Here is a 22,073-nt window from a genome sequence, read left to right as displayed (position 1 = left end):
TAAAATATGTCGATTTGGGAATCGACCTGAGTTTGCTGATTTGGGAATCAGTAGATTAGTTCGACAATCAATCAAAGTTTGTCGATTTGGAAATCGATCTGAGTTTGATGATTTGGGAATCAGTTGATTGGTTTGACAATCAATCAAAATATGCCGATTTGGGAATCGACCTGAGTTTGCTAATTTGGAAATCAGTTGATTGGTTTCACATTCAATCAAAGTATGTCGACTTGGAAATCGATCTGAGTTTGCTGTTGATCTGTTGATTGGTTTGAGAATCAATTGAGGTATGTCGATTTGGAAATCGACTTGAGTTTGCTGATTTGGGAATGGGTTGATTAGTTTGACAATCAATCGATTTGAGAGTCGGTCTGAGTTTGCTGATTTGGAAATCAGTTCATTGGTTTAAGAATCAATGGAAGTTCATATGTTCGTAGTTACTGATTTGGGAATCAGTTGATTGGTTTGACAACCAATCAAAGTATGTCGATTTGGGAATCGACCTGAGTTTGCTTATTTGGAAATCAGTTGATTTGTTTCACATTTAATCAAGAAAGTCGATTTGGGAATCGACCTGAGTTAGCTGATTTAGGAATCTGTTGATTGATTTGAGAATAAATTGCAGCTTTTCAATTTGGGAATCGACCTTAGTTGCTAATCGGTTGATTGGTTTGACAATCAATCAAAATATGTAGATTTGTGAATTGACCTTAGTTGCTGATTTTGGAATCAGTTGGTTAATTTGAGAAGCAATCGAAATATGTCGATTTGGGAATCCACCTGAGATTTCTGTTATGGGAATTAGTTCATTGGCTTGAAAATCAATTGAAGTGTCGATTTGGGAATCGATTTGAGTTTGCTAATATGGGAATTAGTTGATTGGTTTGAAAATCAATTTTAGTTTGTTGATTTAAGAATAAACATTGGTTTGCTGATTTGGGAAAAACTTATCCATTGAATCGAAGGTTGTTTACTGATTTGGGATTCAGTTCAACTATTTGAGAGTCCGTAAGGTAGTGTTGATTTGGGAGTCGTTGAGGCATAGACAGGATTGAAATGATTTGGAGTACGTGAGCTAAAAAAAAAGCAAGTGTGTAAAAGTCTATTAAAATATTGTACTGCTTTGGGGACCAGTTAGTGGACTTGAGAACCAATAAATGTATGATACGATTAAATTGGATTAGGCTAGGATCCACTGATTTAATTATTTCTGTTAGTCGATTTAAGAAGAACTGACTGGTATTTATGGTTTATAAGTTCGAGAAGCAAATATGGAGTACAACTAAGATGAATAACTTTACCAAGTAGTAGTAGTACATAGTTCAAGTATAAGATGATCAATTTCACCAATGGATTTAGAATAGCCAACCGAAAAAAAAATGAATGTTAAAGTCTTTTATGGGCTACTAATTGGTGTATCGGTTAATCTTGGATTACTGGATGTGAAGATAATATTTTTTATTTAAGGATAAATTGAACAATTTGATTTGTTAATCGATTTCTGTCTAACGGATGTAAATCAGTGAATTGGATGAGACTAATGGAGTTATTTGGATTCGAACATCGATTAGTATGTTGTTACTCAAACTTCATCTGGTTCGATAATTTATGGCATGAGACAATGGAACATTAAGTTAACAAATATAGCATAGAATTATTGTTTTAACCTGGTTCTATCGGATGTTGTAGAAAAAAGGATTGCTCGGAGTTGCTCCGGATTTCACAGTGTCTTGCTCCTAGTGCGGGTTTATGTTTTGGATATGCTAGTGTTTGAGATTATGAGGTGTACAGTTGTAGATTGTGAAGTATTCTTAGGTATATTTGAAGGATAGATATTAGTTAAACGAGCAGGGAAGTTGAGAGTGTCTGGGAAATAAATGCGATCTGCTTTTCAGCGAACTACAGTTGACGTTCGATAACTGCAACAGGTTTTAGTTTTACTTAGCGAACGATTCAATAACTGCAACGTCTGATAGACGTCAACTTTCAATACGTTAAAATAAAACTAACGTTCAGTTCACCAGGCTGTTTGGGCTAACTTGGAGCATCATTATGACGGATAGTGGTGCGATAACTGCAAATTTGTTAAACTTAACAGACTTGAAGTTAAAAAGCATTGCAGTTGAACTGTTTGCACAGACCGAACGTCTAGTTTAGTCTGATCTTCGATTTTAATAGTTTTTCTAAACTTGAAATCTTACGGAAATAGCATTTTTTTCGATATTTTTTCTGAACTTATATGCAGAATATTAGTTTACATTTTCAATGCGCTATAGTACCGTGCCATGTAACAAAACAAAAAATTAACAAAAAAATCAAGTGGAAGGAGGGGAAGTATCATACTTATTGGGGTATGTCATACACAAGCCTAAATATTTAGAATTTACGGACGATATAAGATACGAACAAGCACATAATCATTGCTTATCTAAGTAGGTATGCATCATATGATAAATGGCTCGGTAGGATGAATTAAGCTATAAAGACTGCACTCAATTATGAGGCATTTTATGACATCAGGGATGGTATAAATATTCTTCGGCATGTTATATGGCGTAGCCTCCTGTCAAATTTGCATTCATAGAATGTGCGACCGGCTGATACTAATCGACTCGTAAAATGAAGTGTTATAATTTTCATATTTTTCTAGTTTTAGAAGAAAGGTGGGATGTAGGGTCTGGATCAGGGACGCACTAACACAAGTGCATGGAGAAAGGAGAGACGACCTGACGCGAGAGGACTTTGGATTGGAGGAGTGCGCGAGGCGACGTGGTTGGTGGCAGCTGCGATTAGAAAGCGGAGAATCCGGATTCTGGCGATTACCTGGACCAGAAGACGTAGTAGCGGAAACTATTAGAAATGCGGTCATCGGCGATACTACATCAGCCGATGCAGACAGGTGGCCAACTTTTCTGGGCCCATCTTGATGAGTTCAGCTGCGATACCATCCTTGCCAGCTGCTTTGTTGGTTTTGAGCTGGTGAATGGCATCCTTAACTTTCCTCAGCGTGGGAGTTGGTTCATTTCCGTCCTCCGCTGCATTGGCGCCGTCGTTTCTTCCGCTGCCGTGGGCTCCCGTGCCTACGTTCTCCACGTCGTTCAGGTGTTGATCGAAGTGCTGCTTCCACCTTTCGATCACCTCACGTCCGTCCGTCAAGAGGCCTCCGTCTTTATCCCTGCATATTTCGGCTCGCGGCACGAAGCCGTTGCGGGAAGCGTTGAGCTTCTGTTAGAACTTCCGTGTTTCTTGGGAACGGCACAGCAGTTCCATTTCTTCACATTCCATCCAACGTCACAAACGACGTATACACTTCGTCCGCAATCCGAATTACTTGATTTTGATCCATCCAGCGTTGCGCGTATCAGCCTAATTCATTTTGCCGGAAAACCATGTTCTGACATTATCTGTCAAAGCTGATAAGTTAAACGATTAAATTTGTAGGAGATGCATCGAGATTCCCCATTTTCAAGCGCTTATTCTGAAAATTCACATTTTTTTAGTTGAGCCCCTATTACAGAAAACCCCTGGGCCCTGAAACTCGAGCCCATCATAGTCGAGTACATAGTTTTCCCGTTCAAGTTTCAGTCACCCTACAATAGCTTTCCCGCGGCAGGTGACTTTGAAACAAATCCATCAAAAGTTCTCCAACTCCATCCCTTCTCAATCTGGCAATCGATAGCGTCGGTCACTTTCCTCACGTTCATTTGTCTGGTAATTACCTCAGTTAATGATTGTATCTGCTTCTATATGCGTTGTATATAGAGAGCTATATACCACCAAGCACTTCTCTTTTTTCGAATACGTTTGGGTGTAAGCCAGCCAATGTCAATGTCACGAATAGCCGGTTGATATGAGCTCACAGAGGGAACAAGCCAAACAAAAAACACGTGCGAGATACCAAAGGTGTGTTAGTTCTTTCGGAGCGCGCGTGTTTATTTCTATTCGCCGGTTCACGATTCACATCATATTGGGCGGGCAAATTCATTGTGGAATGTGATAATAATGAAGCGTTTGAAGTTATAACTTATAAGTTAGATCTATCCATGTAGCAGAATAACACTTCAATAAATTTAAAGTGAAACTGATGATCTCAAGCGGGGTAAGGATTGTTGGATGGTCATCCAAAACTTAGCTAAATTTTAAGACTTTTATGTCTCAGTGTTCAGTTCATCACCTACTATCCTCCGGGAGGGGAAGTAAAAGTTGATTCTTATTCCAGCCTTGGTCTGCATAACCATTCATTATCATATAAGACAGTGATAGCAATACCGATCCCGACGTAAACATATTCCCATACTGTTGATTGAAGATAATAAAATCATTCGAGTACGCCTTCCCCCGTGTCGTCATGTCAAAACAATTTACTTGCCCGGCGTTCTATGTTTGCGAATGGGACGTGGGCCATCTGATTTTTGCTTGATGTGCAAACTCAAACAACCACACCGCCGACCGTGTAGCGTCGTCGTCGTCTCGTAACGCTGACCGCGGTCACTCAGTTTCCTGCCTAGATTTAGTGCGTTTATCGACGCCGACGCGCGCAAACCTACTTGCTCTGTCGCTACGGCTCGTCGCCGGTCGATCGCTGTACCGCGCGGTATCTTAAGTAAGCACTGCTCGCACGGGCCTGATAACCGGTCGGCGCGGATTTAACGACGACGACGAGAAAACTCATTGAAATTGATGTGCTGATATCAGTGCAAGTTGTGTACCGTGTGACAATAGGTCGGTTAGTTCCACCAGCTGTTTTGCTTCGAAGCGACGACCACGGCCTGGGAGAAAATCGGAACGATGAATGATACGGCCAAGTCCATCAATTACATCCAAACGGAGCTGATCCCGGGAATGGTAGAACGACAGCAGTTGACCATTGATGGAATCGGTGCCGATGATACCGTGCGGTTGGATTGCGTCGAAGCGAAACCTCTACAAGCTGATGGAACGTTCATGCTGACAGTGTTGTACAAGGTCAAGGTAGAATTAAGCAGCGCTAAGGATGGCACGATGAAACAGGAAAGGCGTCTGGTAGTGAAGGTGGGTTCGACGTAATTTAAGAAACTTTTATGGGCTAATGAGTGAGTGTGCACAGTGTAAACATTTTAATTGCACAATTTCATCATATCTTGAAACTATATTTATTTTATAAGTGATACATCGGAAAGATAATAGAAACTTTAAGTGATAATTGCAACAGACTGACGCAATAGGAATAGGAACAAACAAAATGCAGAACGAGTCTGGAGTTGACTCTAACATGTTTTTGCAATGATCAAGAATAGGAAGACGTTTAAGGTTTGTAGAAAATAATTGATAATAAAATGAATTAATAAAAAAGAGTTTAAAAGAGGGGTTTTCATATCCATATAAAAAAAATAATTTGGAAAGTTAAAGACCTTTCCCATGCTGGATGTCAGTATGTACAAACATTACATTTCTCTAATACAAACAAACAGACATAAACCTCGAATTATTTTCATTGTACACACATCTACGATCATATAAAAAATGAGCAGCGCTTGCATCGTTTTTGTTCGAGTTTGACATTAGTACACTACTAGGTCGCAGTAGTGACCAAACACAGCTTTTTTAGCATTTGGTATGTAATTTTCGAAGATTATTTTTTTTAATCGAATAATGGTTCAAAGTGTTACGTATGTTTGTCTGCGATACAACTTTCTTGTTTAAGGACAAACTTGTTAGAATCCCGAAATGGCCGTCACAATGGCCGATTTTGGCACCTACTCACGATTTCGAGCACACAAATCTCTTCGTTAACAAAACCAGCGCATCTGATCTTCTTATTTTAAGCTTATTACAAGTGAGCAAGAGCAGAATAATAAAATGCACTGTTGTTTGAAGCTTGCTTCTTGAGATTTGTGCGTTTGAAATTCTGATGCATTGTTGAAGCGGGATTTCATGACGTTTGTCCTTAAACACCTTTTGTTGCGTGCGTATTTAGAAGCCGATACATCTCATTTACCAGATTTTGTTTAGTTACCTCTTGAGAAATTTAGAAGTATCTTTCTGTCACGAGTACATTTTAAGAGAATATCTGACGGAGCATTTCAAGCGTTCGGGGTATACATTAGCGCTTTGATAATTATTCGTGTATTATGGACCAGTCTAGTGTGCTTTCATCAGGGAAAACGGAATGCAATGAGTAGCTCTCGATTGAGCGGCTTGTGCTATACGAGGCTAGACATTATTAACAGAACGAGGCAGCGTCAGAAGCAATGACTTTCATAAACTTTATCTCATCTATCTCTAAGCACATTAACGAGAATTGATGTGGGCTGGGCCGGCCTGGTTTCTCTATACCATTTCAGATCTGAACAGAAGTTTGCACGTGTATTGGATTATAGGAAAAATGCAATCCGAGTTGAAATACTATCATGACATCATGATGATGTCATTGATTTGGCCAGATGAAAAGTACATACCACAATGATGTTATTATTACCATTATTTATACGTCGTCCCCTTAATCAAAGACTTTTTTCTTAATTTTTTCTTCTCTACTATGATACATTTTTTGACCACTTTGTGCAACTTCAAATTTTAATCATCTAGTTTACAGAGCCCTATTTTTTTTAACTTTTACAAGAAACGTCTACAAATTTGCTATTATTTACTTTGTTAAAATGTTTAATAGCTAGAAGAAACTTTTTTGGATATTGTTCTCGAATTGAAATGGCAGCCAATCTTTAGTGTATTTATAATTTCTGAAACAGTCTATAGGGATATCGGAGTAAAATACAAGATCTGCGTGCTATAACTAGGTAATAACATACGGAAATCTTATCTATTTCCAAAAGTAGCGGTCAAAAGCTATTGGATGGTTATTTGACATTCTTTTGCTAGTGGATTGAGAATCTGTGAGGCGTTTTTCATTTTTAGATTAAAATTTTAAATTTTCTACTTTTATTAATTTGGTTAAAAATTATTATTGTTCGAAGACAATTCTTTCATTATCATTACACAGCGTAACAAAAAACTTTTGGTCTGTCTCAAGAGCAAACTTATGTGTCTCTGACAGATTTTGGGTCGCTGAATCCGAATCCGGGCTCAGATTTGCTCCAGCACGTCACAATTTTGAGCTATACCCCAATTTATAGGGAAAAATATGCGATTTTGGGCTTTTTTTGACTGCCAGCCATTAAGCATGGAAATATTTTATTTTAAGTAATCTAAAGGTAAATTCGTCAATTACCATCTATATTAAAAACTCATGCAAAACATTTTGTTTTACCAAATCAAATTTGATAGATTTCCATGTTCCGGTCGGTAGGGACCCCAAGGGGAAACTTTCAGAATTTCTTGCAACACCTCCGTTCGACGGTTCAAAATTCATGATTATTTATCCCGATGTTAGAGGGCACTGTACCGCACGGTGTGTCTGGTAGAACAAATTTATTACAAAAAAATGGGCATCGCTAATTTTTACGCTACGTGAAAGTTGACGCTACCAGCTTTCATTCAAGCCCAACATCGAAATATTCCATCGGGGGAACTTTTTCATACAAAAATTGGATATGTTTGTTAAGTAGAAATAGGGATAAATTTGGAACCGTGCATTTTGTATGGGGAAAAACAGTATTCTGAAAAAGTTGTTCGGGATCCCTCGGTGGATTTTTTTGAGGGACCCTGCAAATGAAAGCTGAAAGCCTCTATTTTTGAATAGCGAAAAATTTGACGATGCCTATTTTTTTGTTATAAACTTTTCCCATACACACGCCGTGACCGATGATCTACAATGGATCTGGCCACTTCCGAGTTATTCGATACTTCCGATACTGTGTTATAAACTATATGCTATGTATATTTTTGTCACAAGGATTGGCAAAGTAGTGTTATTCCCATGCACTGGTGGAGTCAGTTTTAATTTGATCTTATAATATCTAAACGAGATGTTATTATGTTCTTCCCCATACTAATTTGATCTTTTATTTCTTATGTCAAACAAACCAATAGCTAATTTCGATCTTATGATATTGTTTTGATTTTCTCTTCTACACGGGTATGCCGTTTAAGCCCAAGAATGGCTAGAATATTCAAATGAGCGTGAAAAACGATGATTTTCGGGAGCGGACCTGGTGTGATGGTTAGAACACTTGACTATCACGCCGAGGACCTGGGATCGAATCCCACTCCCGACATACTCACAAAATGTGGGTTCTTCCTTCGGAAGGGAAGTAAAGCGTGGGTCCCGAGATGAACTAGCCTAGGGCTAAAAATCTCGTTAATACCGACAAAAAAAAAGATGATTTTCCACATTTGAAAAGATAGTCTAATTGAAAGTGCACAGAATTTAAGCGATTGCGCGCTGATTATATGGAATCAACCCATTAATTACCATCCGCCTCCGACACCATCTGTGGAGCTGTAAACAGTTGGATGGAGCCCCATGGTGAAATTCAGCGGCAATAAAGCGGAATAAAGCGTTTTGCTCCACGTCAAGTCAAGATGCGTTTGTCTAAAAATGTTTCTAAAATGTCACACTTTTCCTAATTGCTTATTTGATTCAGTAGATTTGATATCACGCGGGCTAAAAATTGACGGCTCTTATTGAAAATAGCAATCTATCTTTCAAAACGCAGGACACCCATAAAATCATCGTAATCTTAGTTATTTGACCACGTTTGCTAAGGGAGTGCATGTTATCCTACCTTCCTCTAATAACTTAAAAGAAAATTTCAAGAAAGATTCTTGATAGCTATATTAACTGGAGAAAAAGCTGTATCAAAAGATTTTAGGGAACATTACAGGCTCGCAAGTGAAATTCAGGGCGTTTCAAGGCGTTTCAATAGATTTTAGAAGAATTTTCGGCGGTTTCTTCACCGCAATCAGTCTGGGAGATTTCAAGAGGGTTTCAGAGGCGGTACAAGGCTTTTCAAATTATGCTGAATCTATCGACGCTTGAGAATATCGTGTTGCTAAATGTGTATAAAAGCCAAACTGTGAGTCGATTCTGCGTCATAGACCGACCTTATGAAAATCGTTCTAGCCGTTATGAATTGTTTGAAGGCCATTTCATAAGTTAGACCGATAATCTTGTGTTTATTTGCCTGCTGAGTGTATGAGGCATCAGTAGAGCTTCCGGAAGCGTCGAAGCCCCACAAAATCGACCGAATCGATTTTTTACATTCGATTTTTTTTAGATTCATAAATATTAAATTTTTTTCTTAGAATGGACTGTAGAATTTTACCATTGAAAAATTTACATAAAATCGAGATTCTGAAAGAACCCCGAGGAAAAACTTCTCTCCGGATTCTGAGACAATCCATCACAGATTCTGTGACATTCTATTACAGGATTCAGAGAGAATCCATATCGGGAACCTGAGGAAATCCTTCAGGATTCTGAAACAATTCCCCTAATGATTTTGAGAGAATCCATCTCACAAAAATGGGGTAATCTCTCCTAGGATTGTAGGGAAATCCTTAATAGAATTCAGTTCCTCTTCCTATTGGAAGAGCCTTTCTCTCTTTTCTGGGATAAGGTTTGCCAGGATGCTGGTATGATAATTTACAGTATTTTGAGGGAATCTCTCACAGAATTTTAGAGGAATCCTCAGTGTTGTGGAAGAGTCCCTTTAAAAATTCTGGAGGATTTTTTCTCAGCTGTATTATATGGGAATACCTATTAGGATTCTAGGGAATCTCTGGATTCTAAGGGAATTCATTTCAGGATTTTGAGGTATTCTCTACCAGGGTTCCCTAACAAGGGTGAAATCCCTTTCAGGATTCTTAGATATTTATGGATGATCTGGGTTGATTCCCCTAAGGATTCTGGGGGACCCTCACTTAGGATCCCACTCAGAATTCTGATAAATTCTTTCTCAGCATTCTCAGGACCTCCTCTCAGACTTCCTGGAGAATCATACGCAGTATTCTCAGATATGTGACGAAATTCTTCTCAAGATTCTGGAATCCCATACAAGATTCAAGAGGCATCCTTCTCAGGATTCTGCGTCAGATCCTTTAAAGATTCTGGGGTAATATCACTAAGTATTCTGCGGGTACACTTCCCAAGATAATCTGAAAAAATCAGCTTTCTGGGGTAATCATCGTCATCATGATTCTGGAGAATTCCTTGGAATTCTTGGGCTATATTTTTCAAGATTCTAGTCTTTATCTTAGAGTTATCCTTTCAAAATTCTGGTTGAATTCCTCTTAGTAATCAGGGAAAATCCTTGACATGATTTTGGGAAGATTCTCTTGAGATTCTTGTGTAATAATTTAAAGTATTCTTGATGGATTACTCTCAGAATTCTAGGTCAATCCCTTTCATGAATTCAGGAGAGTCCTTTCAAAGATTCTGGGGGGAATGACTTACAGGAATGTGGGGGATTTTTTATGTTTTGTTTGGGAATACCTCTCAGAATTCCAGAGAATCCTGCTCAGAATATGTGGAGCCTCGTTGCCGTGCGGTTAGGGTCACCAAGCTTATAATCACACCATGCTATGGGGTGAGGGTTCGATTCCCGCTTCGGGCGTTGAAACTTTTCGTGAGAATAGTTTCTTCCCCGTTTCTACTGGTGCATGCTCCGTTGTCCGTTGTCTAATGTTAAGTTAACAGTCTGTACAGCCGAAAGCTGAAGACGTTATCCGTATCTTAAAAAAAAAAATACTGGGGAAGTCCATTCTAGAAGTATTCGTAATCCCTTCCAGGGAGATTCCGTATCAGATTTTCGAGAAAATCCCTCTTAGGTTTCTAGCTACATTTCTCTCAAGAATCTGGAAGTACCCCTCTTATGATGCCTCTCAGTATTCTGGGGGAATCACTCGTTAAATTCTGAGGAATACCTTTCGGGATTCTGGCAGAATTATTCTCAGTATTCTAAAGGAATCCATTCAGGATGTTAAAGAAATTCTGAAAGAATACTTTAAAGTATTCTGGAGGAATTCTTCTCAGGATTCTAGGGGAATCATATCTCTCAGAATTCTGTGAGACTATATCACAGGTTTCTTTGGCAATCCCGCCCAGTATTTTGAGGGAACCTTTCTCAGGATTCTGGAGTAATCCTTCTTAGGGTTCTAAGCTACCCTTTTCAGGATTCTGGGTCATTTCTTGGGGAATTCATCTTAGAATTTCGAAAATCTTTTTTTTGTGAGAATTTTTCTCAGTATACTAGATAAATTCATTTCAAGATTGTGGAAGAACTGCTTTTGGAATTCCTCTCAGGATTCTAGGATAATCCCTCTTAGGATTCTGGAACATTTTAGGAGAATTCAAAGGAAAAGCTTCTCTCAGGGCTTTAGACAATCTATCACAGGATTCTGGGAGAATTCATATCGGGGCTCTGAAACAATCCTTCTCATAGATATGAAGAAATCTCTCTTCGGATTTTAGGAAAATCCTTAAAAGATTTCAGTGCTTAGTACAAGAGAATTCCTACAAAGGGTTCCGGGTCATTTGGCCGAACGTCATTTGGCCGAACGCCATTTGACCGAATGCCGTTTAGTGGCTACGGTTAGGATAGCTCAGATCAATCTTCAGCATAAAAGAACAGCAACGATCAATCTTTGCAGACTTATGCAAAATGGTACAGCCCAAGTGGCCTTGGTACAAGAACCTTACTTTCGTAAGGGAAATTTCTATCTAGGAAACCTTGTGAACCCGGTGTTTGCCACTTTCAGTAAACATGAAATGGCAAACTCGCGTGCCATGCCTCGAGCCTGTGTGCTTGTCAACAACGCAATAGTTGCTACACTCATCTCTGAATTAACCACCAGAGATGTATGTGGTATCACAATTGATGTATCTGTTGGAAACCTCAACAGAAAATGCGTCTCTTTTTCTGTGTATTTACCGCATGATGAACCATCCCCTACGGATGCTTTCAAACAAGTCATCGCATACTGCACTTCAAAAGGCCTTCCGCTAATTGTTGGCAGTGATGCTAATGCTCACCATATCATCTGGGGCAGCTCAGACATTAACTTGAGAGGCTCCAGTTTGATGGAGTACTTAAGTAGTACAGATCTTGCATTACTTAACATAGGCAACCGCCCAACCTTCATGGTATCTGCTAGAGAGGAAGTGTTAGATATAACGCTTTGCTCTAGCAGAATTAGTCACGAGCTGACCAATTGGCATGTGTCAGATGAAGAATCTTTATCTGACCATCGCTATATCTTTTTTGAACATTTAAATGTTACTTCGCAAACATTGCGTTTCAGGAATCCTCGGTCAACAAACTGGGATCAACTTGGATGCTTTCGACTGCTGGGAGTTCGTACCGGGAGACTTTTAAGAGCCGAAAAAGTCTCCCGGTACAAACTGGGATCTTTATACTGATTTGGTTGCAGTTAAATTTCATAGATCACCATCCATTGACACTCCAAGTGATTTAGATGATGCCGTTGATACTACAACGACCTTCATCATGGAAGCTTTTGAAGAAGCATGCCCTCTACGGTCTGTGAAGATCACAAGAGGAACCCCTTGGTGGAACTCTGATCTGGCGAAACTCAGGAAACAATGTAGAAAGAGTTGGAACAGACGACGTTCGGCTGGTTCGGAGGCTTTCAGGTCGGCTCGCAAGGCCTACAGGAAAGCTCTCCGGTCTGCTGAACGATCCGGCTGGAAAAACCTTAGTACAAATGTTTCCAGCTTGAGTGAAGTCAGTCGGTTAAACAAAATCCTTGCGAAATCTAAGGATTTCCGGGTGAACGAACTTCGTTTGCCAAATGGCGATCTGACTTCCTCTGATGAGGAAGTTCTGGAATGCTTATTCATCACACACTTCCCTGGATGTGTGGATATTACATCTTCGGATGATCCTGATGTCTTTTCTTGTAGTTATGATTCTTTAGCTTCGGCTCGGAGTATTGTAACTATAGAATCGATTGAGTGGGCTCTTAATAGCTTTGCTCCTTTCAAATCTCCTGGGGCAGATGGGATTTATCCTATTTTGCTTCAGAAGGGATTTGATTATTTCAAACATGTTTTGAAAAAACTACTTGTTTGCAGTTTTGCTACAGGGTATATTCCCAAATCCTGGAGGGATATTACTGTAAAGTTTATTCCGAAAGTGGGTCGTGCGTCGTATGAAGAAGCAAAGAGTTTCAGACCTATCAGTTTGACCTCTTTTCTTCTGAAATGCTTAGAACGCATTGTGGATCATCATATCCGTGATGTTCATCTGGCCAACGTGCCTGGTGCCCAATCTGGTAAGTCCACTGTGACTCTTTTACACAAGGTTGTTTACGATATCGAGAAAGCATTCGCTCAAAAGCAATCTTGTTTGGGTGTTTTCTTAGATATCGAGGGTGCCTTTGACAACGTGCCTGTCGATGCCATATTGGAAGCCGCACGGAGTCATGGTATATCTCCAATGATTTCCAATTGGATTCACCAAATGCTCAAAAACCGATATCTCTTCTCGACATTGCGTCTAGCAGGGATTAGGAAATTGAGTGTTTGTGGATGCCCCAAGGGGGAGTCTTATCACCGCTTTTATGGAATCTCGTAGCAGATACGCTATTGAGGCAACTCAATAATAGCGGTTTTCCTACTTATGGTTTTGCCGACGACTACCTAACATTGTTAGTTGGTATGTGCATCAGCACGCTTTTCGACCTGATGCAAAACGCCCTTCAGGTAGTTGAGGGTTGGTGTCGCCAATATGGCCTTTCGGTTAATCCGAGTAAAACATCTATTGTTCTTTTCACGGAAAGGCGAAACCGTAATGGCGTTCGACCTTTGCGTCTCTTTGATTCTGAAATCGATGTGACTGAACAGGTAAAGTACGTTGGAGTCATTCTTGATTCCAAGCTTTCCTGGACACCTCACATTGAGTTCAGAATCAAGAAAGCTTGTATGGCCTTCGGGCAATGCCGGCGTACTTTTGGTACAACTTGGGGTCTAAAACCCAAGTATATCAAATGGATTTACACAACTGTGGTTCGGCCAATATTGGCTTATGGATGTCTTGTGTGGTGGCAAAAGGGTGAAGTGAGAACGGTCCAATCAAAATTTGGCCATCTCCAAAGGATGTGCTTAATGGCGATGTCTGGAGCGTTCTCTTCAACTCCTACGGCAGCGCTAGAAGTTCTCTTTGACGTTGCCCCACTACACATTCATCTCAAACAAGAAGCCCTTTCTTGCACTTACCGGTTACGGGTACTCGGTCTACTAGAGGAAACTCCTGTGAACCGCAGTTCAACACACACCTCGTTGTTTCCACTTTTGGTGAATTGGGACAAAATTGTCCTTGCTCCAAGTGATCTTACAATTGCTTGTAATTTTCCATATAGGACATTTTCCACGAAATTCCCTTCCCGGGAAGAGTGGACATCTGGTTATCTGGAAAGAAGTATTTCAGACGGCATCGTATGTTACACTGATGGCTCCCTTCTCGAAGGTCGAGCAGGTTCTGGTGTTTATTCTCGTGAGCTAAGGCTGTATCAGTCTTATTCACTTGGCAGACATTGCACCGTTTTTCAGGCCGAAATCTTTGCTCTTATGTGCGGAGTGCAATCAGCACTTCAGCAGCACGTAATGGGCAAAGTAATATACTTCTGTTCAGATAGCCAGGCTGCTATTAAAGCACTTGCTTCGGCCAACTCCAGGTCGAAGATAGTTATCGCTTGTCGAACTCAAATCGAGGAGCTGAATTCAGCAAACGCTGTTCACCTTCTATGGGTACCTGGTCATTCTTCCATCGCTGGAAATGAATTGGCTGATGAGTTAGCTCGCTCTGGAGCATCACATGACTTCATTGGCCCTGAGCCAGCTATTCCGATATCGAAGTGTTGGATTAAGCTTCAGATTCTCATCTGGGCTGTAGCTCAACACAGATAATATTGGAATAGTTTGGAGACATGTCGTCAAACCAAATTGTATAGTGCTGAGCCATCTCTACGGGTGGCGAAGTATCTAACTAATCTGTCTAAGCAGAATTGCAGCATGCTGGTCAAAGCATTGACTGGCCACTGCCGACTCAGCTATCACATGGCGAACATTCAGCAAGCTGATTCATTTGCCTGTGATAGCTGTGAATCCGATTATGGAACTTCGTATCATTTGATCTGTAACTGTCCAGTTTTCGCGCAACTGCGTTTCCGAGTATTCGGTAAACACTTATTAAGTGAAACTGACTTCAGAAACCTGAATCTTCAGGATATTCTGTTGTTCTTAATAGAGATGGTCGGGTTTCAGATTTTACAGACCCGAACCCGACCCGTACCCGAACAATTTTCAATTTCAAAACCCGGACCTGACCCGAACCCGAGAATTTTTTGTTCCGTCAAACCCGGACCCGACCCGAACCCGAAAAATTTTCGTCGATCAAACCCGAACCCGACCCGAACCCGAAAAAAAATTGCCAATAAACCCGACCGAAACCCGAGTTAAATAATAATCATTAAATGTATCGGATACAACAAATAAAACATTTTTCTGAATACTGATTTATCTACATTGGTATCAAACCCGACTTGAACCCGACATTATTCAAACCCGACCCGACCCGTACCCGAGAATTTTGAAATTGTTTAAACCCGGACCCGACCCGTACCCGAGCTTTTTTCAAATTTCCAAGCCCGAACCCGACCCGTACCCGTCGGGTTCGCGTTCGGGTCGGGTTTTGGGTTTGAAAACCCGAAACCCGACCATCTCTAGTTCTTAACCCGCTGTGGTAAAGAGCTATAGGCTCTCTTTCGCTTTATGCGTTATTACAGTGCCCTTTTCAGGGCGCTGTTTGAACCCATTGTGGTACGCTTGTGCGTTAGTACCCTCTTCCAGGGTATTTTTCCTATTTCCCTACCTGTCCCTATCCCCATCCAAATCCTTTTTCCTTCCTTTTCCCTCAGGTAGATGATGAAATAGGCTGTTATTTTGGCGATGGCACAAATGTCCCAAATGGAGGATAACGTGCCTCTGGAGCCGGCCTTCTGATACCTGATACCTGATTCTCAGGATTCTGGAGTAATCCTTCTTAGGGTTCTAAGCTACCCTTTTCAGGATTCTGGGTAATTTCTTGGGGAATTCATCTTAGAATTTCGAAAATCTTTTTTTTGTGAGAATTTTTCGCAGTATACTAGATAAATTCATTTCAAGAATGTGGAAGAACTGCTTTTGGAATTCCTCTCAGGATTCTAGGATAATCCCTCTTAGGATTCTGGAACATTTTAGGAGAATTCAAAGGAAAAGCTTCTCTCAGGGCTTTAGACAATCTATCACAGGATTCTGGGAGAATTCATATCGGGGCTCTGAAACAATCCTTCTCATAGATATGAAGAAATCTCTCTTCGGATTTTAGGAAAATCCTTAAAAGATTTCAGTGCTTAGTACAAGAGAATTCCTGCAAAGGGTTCCGGGTCATTTGGCCGAACGTCATTTGGCCGAACGCCATTTGACCGAATGCCGTTTGGCTGAACGCCATTTGGCCGAAAGGATCATTTGGACGAATGCCGTTTGGCCGAAAAATCAATGATGAACTGAAGTGACCATGCCGCTGTTCTCCGCATCAATATGACTCGAAAGAACAGCCGATGATTCAAAGAAGGAAAAATATTTGATAAAATTTTGACAGTTTCAACGCCAATTAATCTCAAAATGTCAAAACTAGAAATAATAGATTATGATAGAAAGAAGAAAATATTTGTGATGATCATGTGATGACTGTCAAAACTTCCTCTGAATTCTTTTGATCATAATTCGGCCAATCGGCATTCGGCCAATCGGCGTTCGGCCAAATGGCCGAACACCCCTACAAAGATACTGGAAGAGTCTTGCGTTCTTTTCTAGATAATGTGGCTCAGGATTATGTTGTAATAATTTTCAGCATTCTGAAAAAATCTCTGTCATAATTCTAGAAGAACTCCTTTCAGAATTCTGGAGGAGTCTATTTAAAGATCCTGGGGGAGTTACTATCAGCAATCTGCGGGAATTTATCTCAGTACTATATTGGAATACTTCTCAGAGTTCTGGGGAGTCTCTGGATCTCAGGATTTTTCTTTCGATTCAAAAATATTAAATTTCTTTTTTTTTTGAATGCACTGCCTCAACGTCATTTTCGAATCAGAGTTGCGAAATGTTCGATGTGCAATCTCAAATTTTGATATTGAATTTATTAAGACAAATAAAAACATATCATGCACTTGAGCTACATGCAGTAAATGAATAATTTCATAGTTTTGTAATATTTTATAATATCTAGTCGATGTGAAAACATCAATTTAAAATATTCGATTAAATCGGTGAATCGATTCTGCTAATCCGATTCGAATCGATTCACAAAAATCGATGTCTCTGTCAGATTTGCCCAATGCTAGTTCAGATGCGTTTCAAAGCGTTTCATGGGGTTTTTTCAGGCGTTTCAGAAGGGCTTCAAGACGTTCCAGATCGATTACGTTGATCCGATGGCCTATACTACAGAGATTTCTAGGATACTTTTAGACATCAATTGAACTCATAGCTAGATAAAGCATAGATAAATGAGTCAATGTGAGTACGTTTTCTTTGAATTGGTTTGGTTTTACCCTTGGACACATTCATTAACCTTTTCGATAACACAGTTAACCAAAAACACTAGTTTACAGCATTTTTGAACTCGGTAAGCTGATGATCATTTTTGATGTAGAATCATGCCCTGAGTTCGAAAACGCGAACGAAAAAAATTACAGTAGAGCGGAAATTTTTTCGACTTTCCATACAAGGTTGATGATTTGAAATCGATTTTTGTTCTATTTTTAAGCAAAGTCGCTCACTTCAAACATCTCATTCTCCGTAATCAATGCTCCGATTGAGCTGAAATTTTTACTGTAACTCGCCTACATATGATATGTCAAATAAACGTCGAGAAAGAATTTTAAGTTGGTTTTTCTTATTGAAAAAAAAAATACATTTCTTCAAAAAAATTTGGGAATTTTGCTAAAATTTAAGAAGATCGTCCCTAAAACTCGCCAATATCTTGAATTTCATCAATCTTACGCAAAACCTGTATTCAGATGATCGAATGGTATTGTATTCAGCTTTTAATTTATGGAAAAAGATTTAAAATTGGTAGAACAAAACGCAAGATATTTGAATTTTAGTAAATTACATATTTTGAAAAGTTGCAAAACTCGATATTGAGCTAAAACTCAAACACTGTTCTACTTAAAAATTTTTGAAGGTCGGTTTCGAAATCAGCACTAAATTGTGCTTCAAAAATTTTTGTCGTTGACATAAGTTCACGATTTTCATTTTATTTTGTAAACTTGTGAAATCAATTATTAGTCTGGCTCAAAAGAAAACGTATGTGTCTCTGATGGATTTTGGGTCACTGGATCGGAATTCAGGTTACAATTATGAGCTTCATCTCAATGTATAGGATAAAAGCTGCGGTTTTGATGTTTTCTGACTGCAATGAAATATTTTGCGTTAATCTTTAGTTTAAATGTTAATCGATCAATTTTCTCTTGCTTAATTTTCTTCACACAAAGGAAACCGAATGAGATTCAAAAATGTATACTTTATCTGATAAAATCCATATTTATTTGCTTGCAGATTACTCCACAATGCACAGAGGAGATGTACACCGGATGTCAGTTCGATACGTTGTTTGAGAATGAAATGACCGCCTACACCGAAATTATTCCCGCTCTCGGAAAAGCAGAACGTTACCCCAAGTATGACGGCAAGCATTGCCCGTTTTCAAACGAATTACATTTTTATCTTTGCAACTCGTGCAGATATTTTTATTCCCATCGCAAGCCCTTCGAAGCTGTCATGGTGCTCAGTGATTATTCCACGGAAGGCTGGAGGATGGCTCCAATGGTGGTCAACTTACCGCTGGACTATTGTCTGCTGGCAGGTGAGTGAGGTCAACATTCGGTGGCAAGTAATCCGGTGGAAATTTTCCGTGTTCCGTGTTATTGCAGCTCGGGAGTTGGGGCGTTTTCATGGTGAGTGCTACGCCTTGAAGGAACAGCGACGCGATTCGTTCGAAAGCATGATTAGCAAATTTAAGGAAGCACGCTACGGTAACGATTTGGGCGACATGAAATGGTTGGCGGTTATGAAAACTGGACCGGTGCGTGCACTGAAGGCTACCCGAGAAAGCATATTCTCTGAATCGATTCCAGAAGAGTTCCTGCAAAAGTTGGGGGATTTGGCGGCCGACCCTTGGGAGTATTCGAAGAAGTGTGTGAAACCGGTGGAACCTTTGGCCGTGATTTGCCATGGAGACTACTTGCGGAACAATGTTGCATTCCAATTTGCTGATGAACAGGTATGGATGTTAAAGATATTATGACTATTTATGCAGCAATTATTGGAGAAATATTGACGTATGTAGTTCAAATGAGTGTTTTACAATTTCTGTTCAATTTTCTACAATCTACAACATTTTGTTCAGTTTGCATTTTGGGGATTTACCAGGGTCATGTAGTATTCCAGTACAGTGGTTTTTATATCAAATTTCAATATTGTTTTCTCAAATGTTATCAAATGCTAACTTTCATTAGGGGAGACTGGGGAGACTTGATCCCTTTTTCTTAATTTGCCTGTAATTTCAAGAAAAACACAAAACTTGATCCGTTTTTCGTACAGAATGGAAGGTAAACATCTATTGCTATTTTATACACAACAGAAGGACGTTAAAGTATTGTTAAAGTTTTCAAAACTGTGTTTTTATAGAGGCATGTCTTATGATGTATTTTTTTAAAAATGGGCCACAATTGATCTCCTTTTGAGCACATGGTTAATTTAAAGGGAAAATAACCCCAGAAGCATCCTATTAATTTTCATTTCAAGTTTTTTTTTGTGTTTTTGATGAATATGATGAATTTGAAATTATAATATTTCCTTAAATTGTTAAGGTTAGGCTGTATTTTAAAAATGGGGAGACTTGATCCCTCTTTTTATGTTGTGTAATAAAATAATAATTATCCGACATGTTTTATCAATGAATATACTAGAATTCCGAGTAAATAGAGGCTTCCAAATATAATTTTATTTTTCACATGTATAATGTGTGTGTAATCCTCGATGGATCAAGTCTCCCCATGTCACTGTTGTATATACCAAGCTGCATTAATTAAAATATTTATATAACAGCCTTATTTGAATAAATACGTTTGATAGTATTTTATTTACACTATGTGCTGTAAAATTTTGACACGATTTGGTTCAATTTTTACTAAGTTATTGAGATTTTTCGGAATCGTCTAAAAGATTTCTGAAGGACTGAAAACAAACCATCAGCCATTAAAAAATAATGCAATGCACAATCAAAATCTATTGTGACCAAAACATTGTCGTCTGTCAAGATGTAGTTTTGGAAAAAATATACTAGAAGAAAACTGTTTTTGATTCCGAGAAAATATGGGGGGAACAAGTCTCCCCAGGGATCAAGTCTCCTCAGTCTCCCCTATGGATAATAACTTTAATGCCAAGCGTCCGTTATGTTTAACGTCATTATGCTTTACGAACTGCATCAGTTTCCTGCAACAGAGACACGACTAAAAATATTTCAGTTTCGAGATTGTAATGGTAAATTCGTTATGAAACGCGAGATTTTCGAATTTTCATCAATTTTATATTATATAAACACTCCTAAAAAATAGTCCATTCTTTCAACAGTCATTGAAAAATAGTTAGTTTTTTTACGGAACAGATAGTCCTTCAGGCACTTCCATAATACAACAATAAAAATTCCTTTATTCGTAAGTGATGAGTAAAATAAGGGAACTTGAAGAAGATGCTTCAAAATTCCCAATTTTCAAAAGCTTATTCTAAAAATTCGTATTTTCGAGTTGTTCCTACTGCAGGAAAGCGACGATATAACTAACATTTGGGTTATGATTGGAAAATTGTTCTTGTACCACTATCCAAGCTGCTACATCTCATCCTTCTGTTCTTAAATTTCCGCTATCTCTTCAATAACCACCTGTAATCAACTCTCCTCCAAACTAATTGAAATGTGCCACATTGTTGCCAGGCTCCCGGCAGGCCAACCCAGGCGATGATGTTCGATTTCCAAACGCTCCGGTACGCATCGCCGATGATCGATTTTGCCACCTTCATAGCCAACTCCACGGGGTACGACGTGCGGCAGAAGCACTTCGAAACGATATTCAAGGCGTACCACGACGAGCTGGTGCAAACGCTCTGCAGCATTATCAAGACCAATCCGGACGATTTGCCACAGCATTACAGGTGAGGAAGCATTGCGTTGATAAGTCCAATCGAGCGCACCGACGATGCCTTGTGAAATGTGACAACTGCATCTGTTCGCCGCTGCCGGTTGTTGTCGAGATTGCAGCTGTGAATGCGATACCGTTTATTATCATTTATGCCATTTCTCATGATTGACCATTTCTCTGTTTCATGCTCCCGGTTCCAGCTATGAGTCGTTTCTGAGAGAATTCACCCGTTATTATATCTATGGATTTCTAATCGCGACCAGCTTCCTGATGATTCTGCACGAGCCGACGGAGAACGTCTTCGAGATGGAGCAATGGTCACTCGAGGAAATTGTTCAAGATACCATGAAGCGAGGGGGTGCAAAGTTGGACAGAGAGTTTGCTGCGATGGTGTATGAGATCTACAAGCTTCATCAGCGATTCGGAATGGACCCCATGTAGATCTGTCTCATTTATCAATAGTATTTGCAATGTTTTGGAACATTTGTGATAGTAACTATACAGGGACAATTCGTACAACAATGAATCGTAAATTCCAATTTTCAAATAATGATATAAATTAAATTTAAGGTATAAACGTGGGACAGTGAAATCGATAATATGCTTTGTCCGGCTATGGGGATATTAATGAATATTGTGCGAAAGGCGTTACATATATATTTCGGATTTGAAATGAAATAGAATTTTTTTCACTAAATACTTGATTTGATTTTATAGTATCTCAGCCCTGATTTCTGCAAATATGACTATCTGGAAGTTTGGCCAAGTCCGGTAATGTCATTATTATAAGTAAGAAATCCTTCAACATGTGGCACTGACGAGAAAAAAAACAAGTGCTGCAAATGACTCGTCTTCGAGAAAATATATAAAGATGGCGTCTTCAACAAATCCGTTCAAGTAATGGGATCTTTTAAGGTATTCCCCTAAGGATTCCTCCA

At 39.4% G+C, this 22,073-nt stretch overlaps 1 protein-coding gene across 1 annotated transcript; it reads left to right on the top strand.

The window, feature by feature from the left end:
* The first annotated feature begins 4,534 nt into the window (after positions 1–4,534).
* On the top strand, positions 4,535–21,832 carry LOC109403314 (uncharacterized). Its single transcript, XM_019676122.3, has 6 exons — positions 4,535–5,031; positions 18,497–18,618; positions 18,682–18,803; positions 18,871–19,220; positions 20,931–21,148; positions 21,336–21,832. Exons 1-6 carry the CDS (start codon positions 4,789–4,791, stop codon positions 21,574–21,576), a joined length of 1,296 nt encoding a protein of 431 aa, XP_019531667.3. The 5' UTR covers positions 4,535–4,788; the 3' UTR covers positions 21,577–21,832.
* The last annotated feature ends 241 nt before the right edge of the window (positions 21,833–22,073 follow it).

This window comes from Aedes albopictus, chromosome 3, assembly GCF_035046485.1.
Source record: "Aedes albopictus strain Foshan chromosome 3, AalbF5, whole genome shotgun sequence".
NCBI classification, from domain to species: Eukaryota; Metazoa; Arthropoda; class Insecta; order Diptera; family Culicidae; genus Aedes; species Aedes albopictus.
The sequence above is the reverse complement of the archived record's forward strand: the minus strand, read 5'-3'. Positions and strand labels throughout refer to the sequence as shown.

Bases quoted from the DNA above. Each gene is read 5' to 3' on its own strand.
- LOC109403314 (XM_019676122.3), top strand. From the start codon at position 4,789: ATGAATGATACGGCCAAGTCCATCAATTACATCCAAACGGAGCTGATC. The intron at 18,619-18,681 runs GTATGACGGCAA...CAACTCGTGCAG, and splicing joins AAAGCAGAACGTTACCCCAA to ATATTTTTATTCCCATCGCA. The intron at 21,149-21,335 runs GTGAGGAAGCAT...TCCCGGTTCCAG, and splicing joins GATTTGCCACAGCATTACAG to CTATGAGTCGTTTCTGAGAG.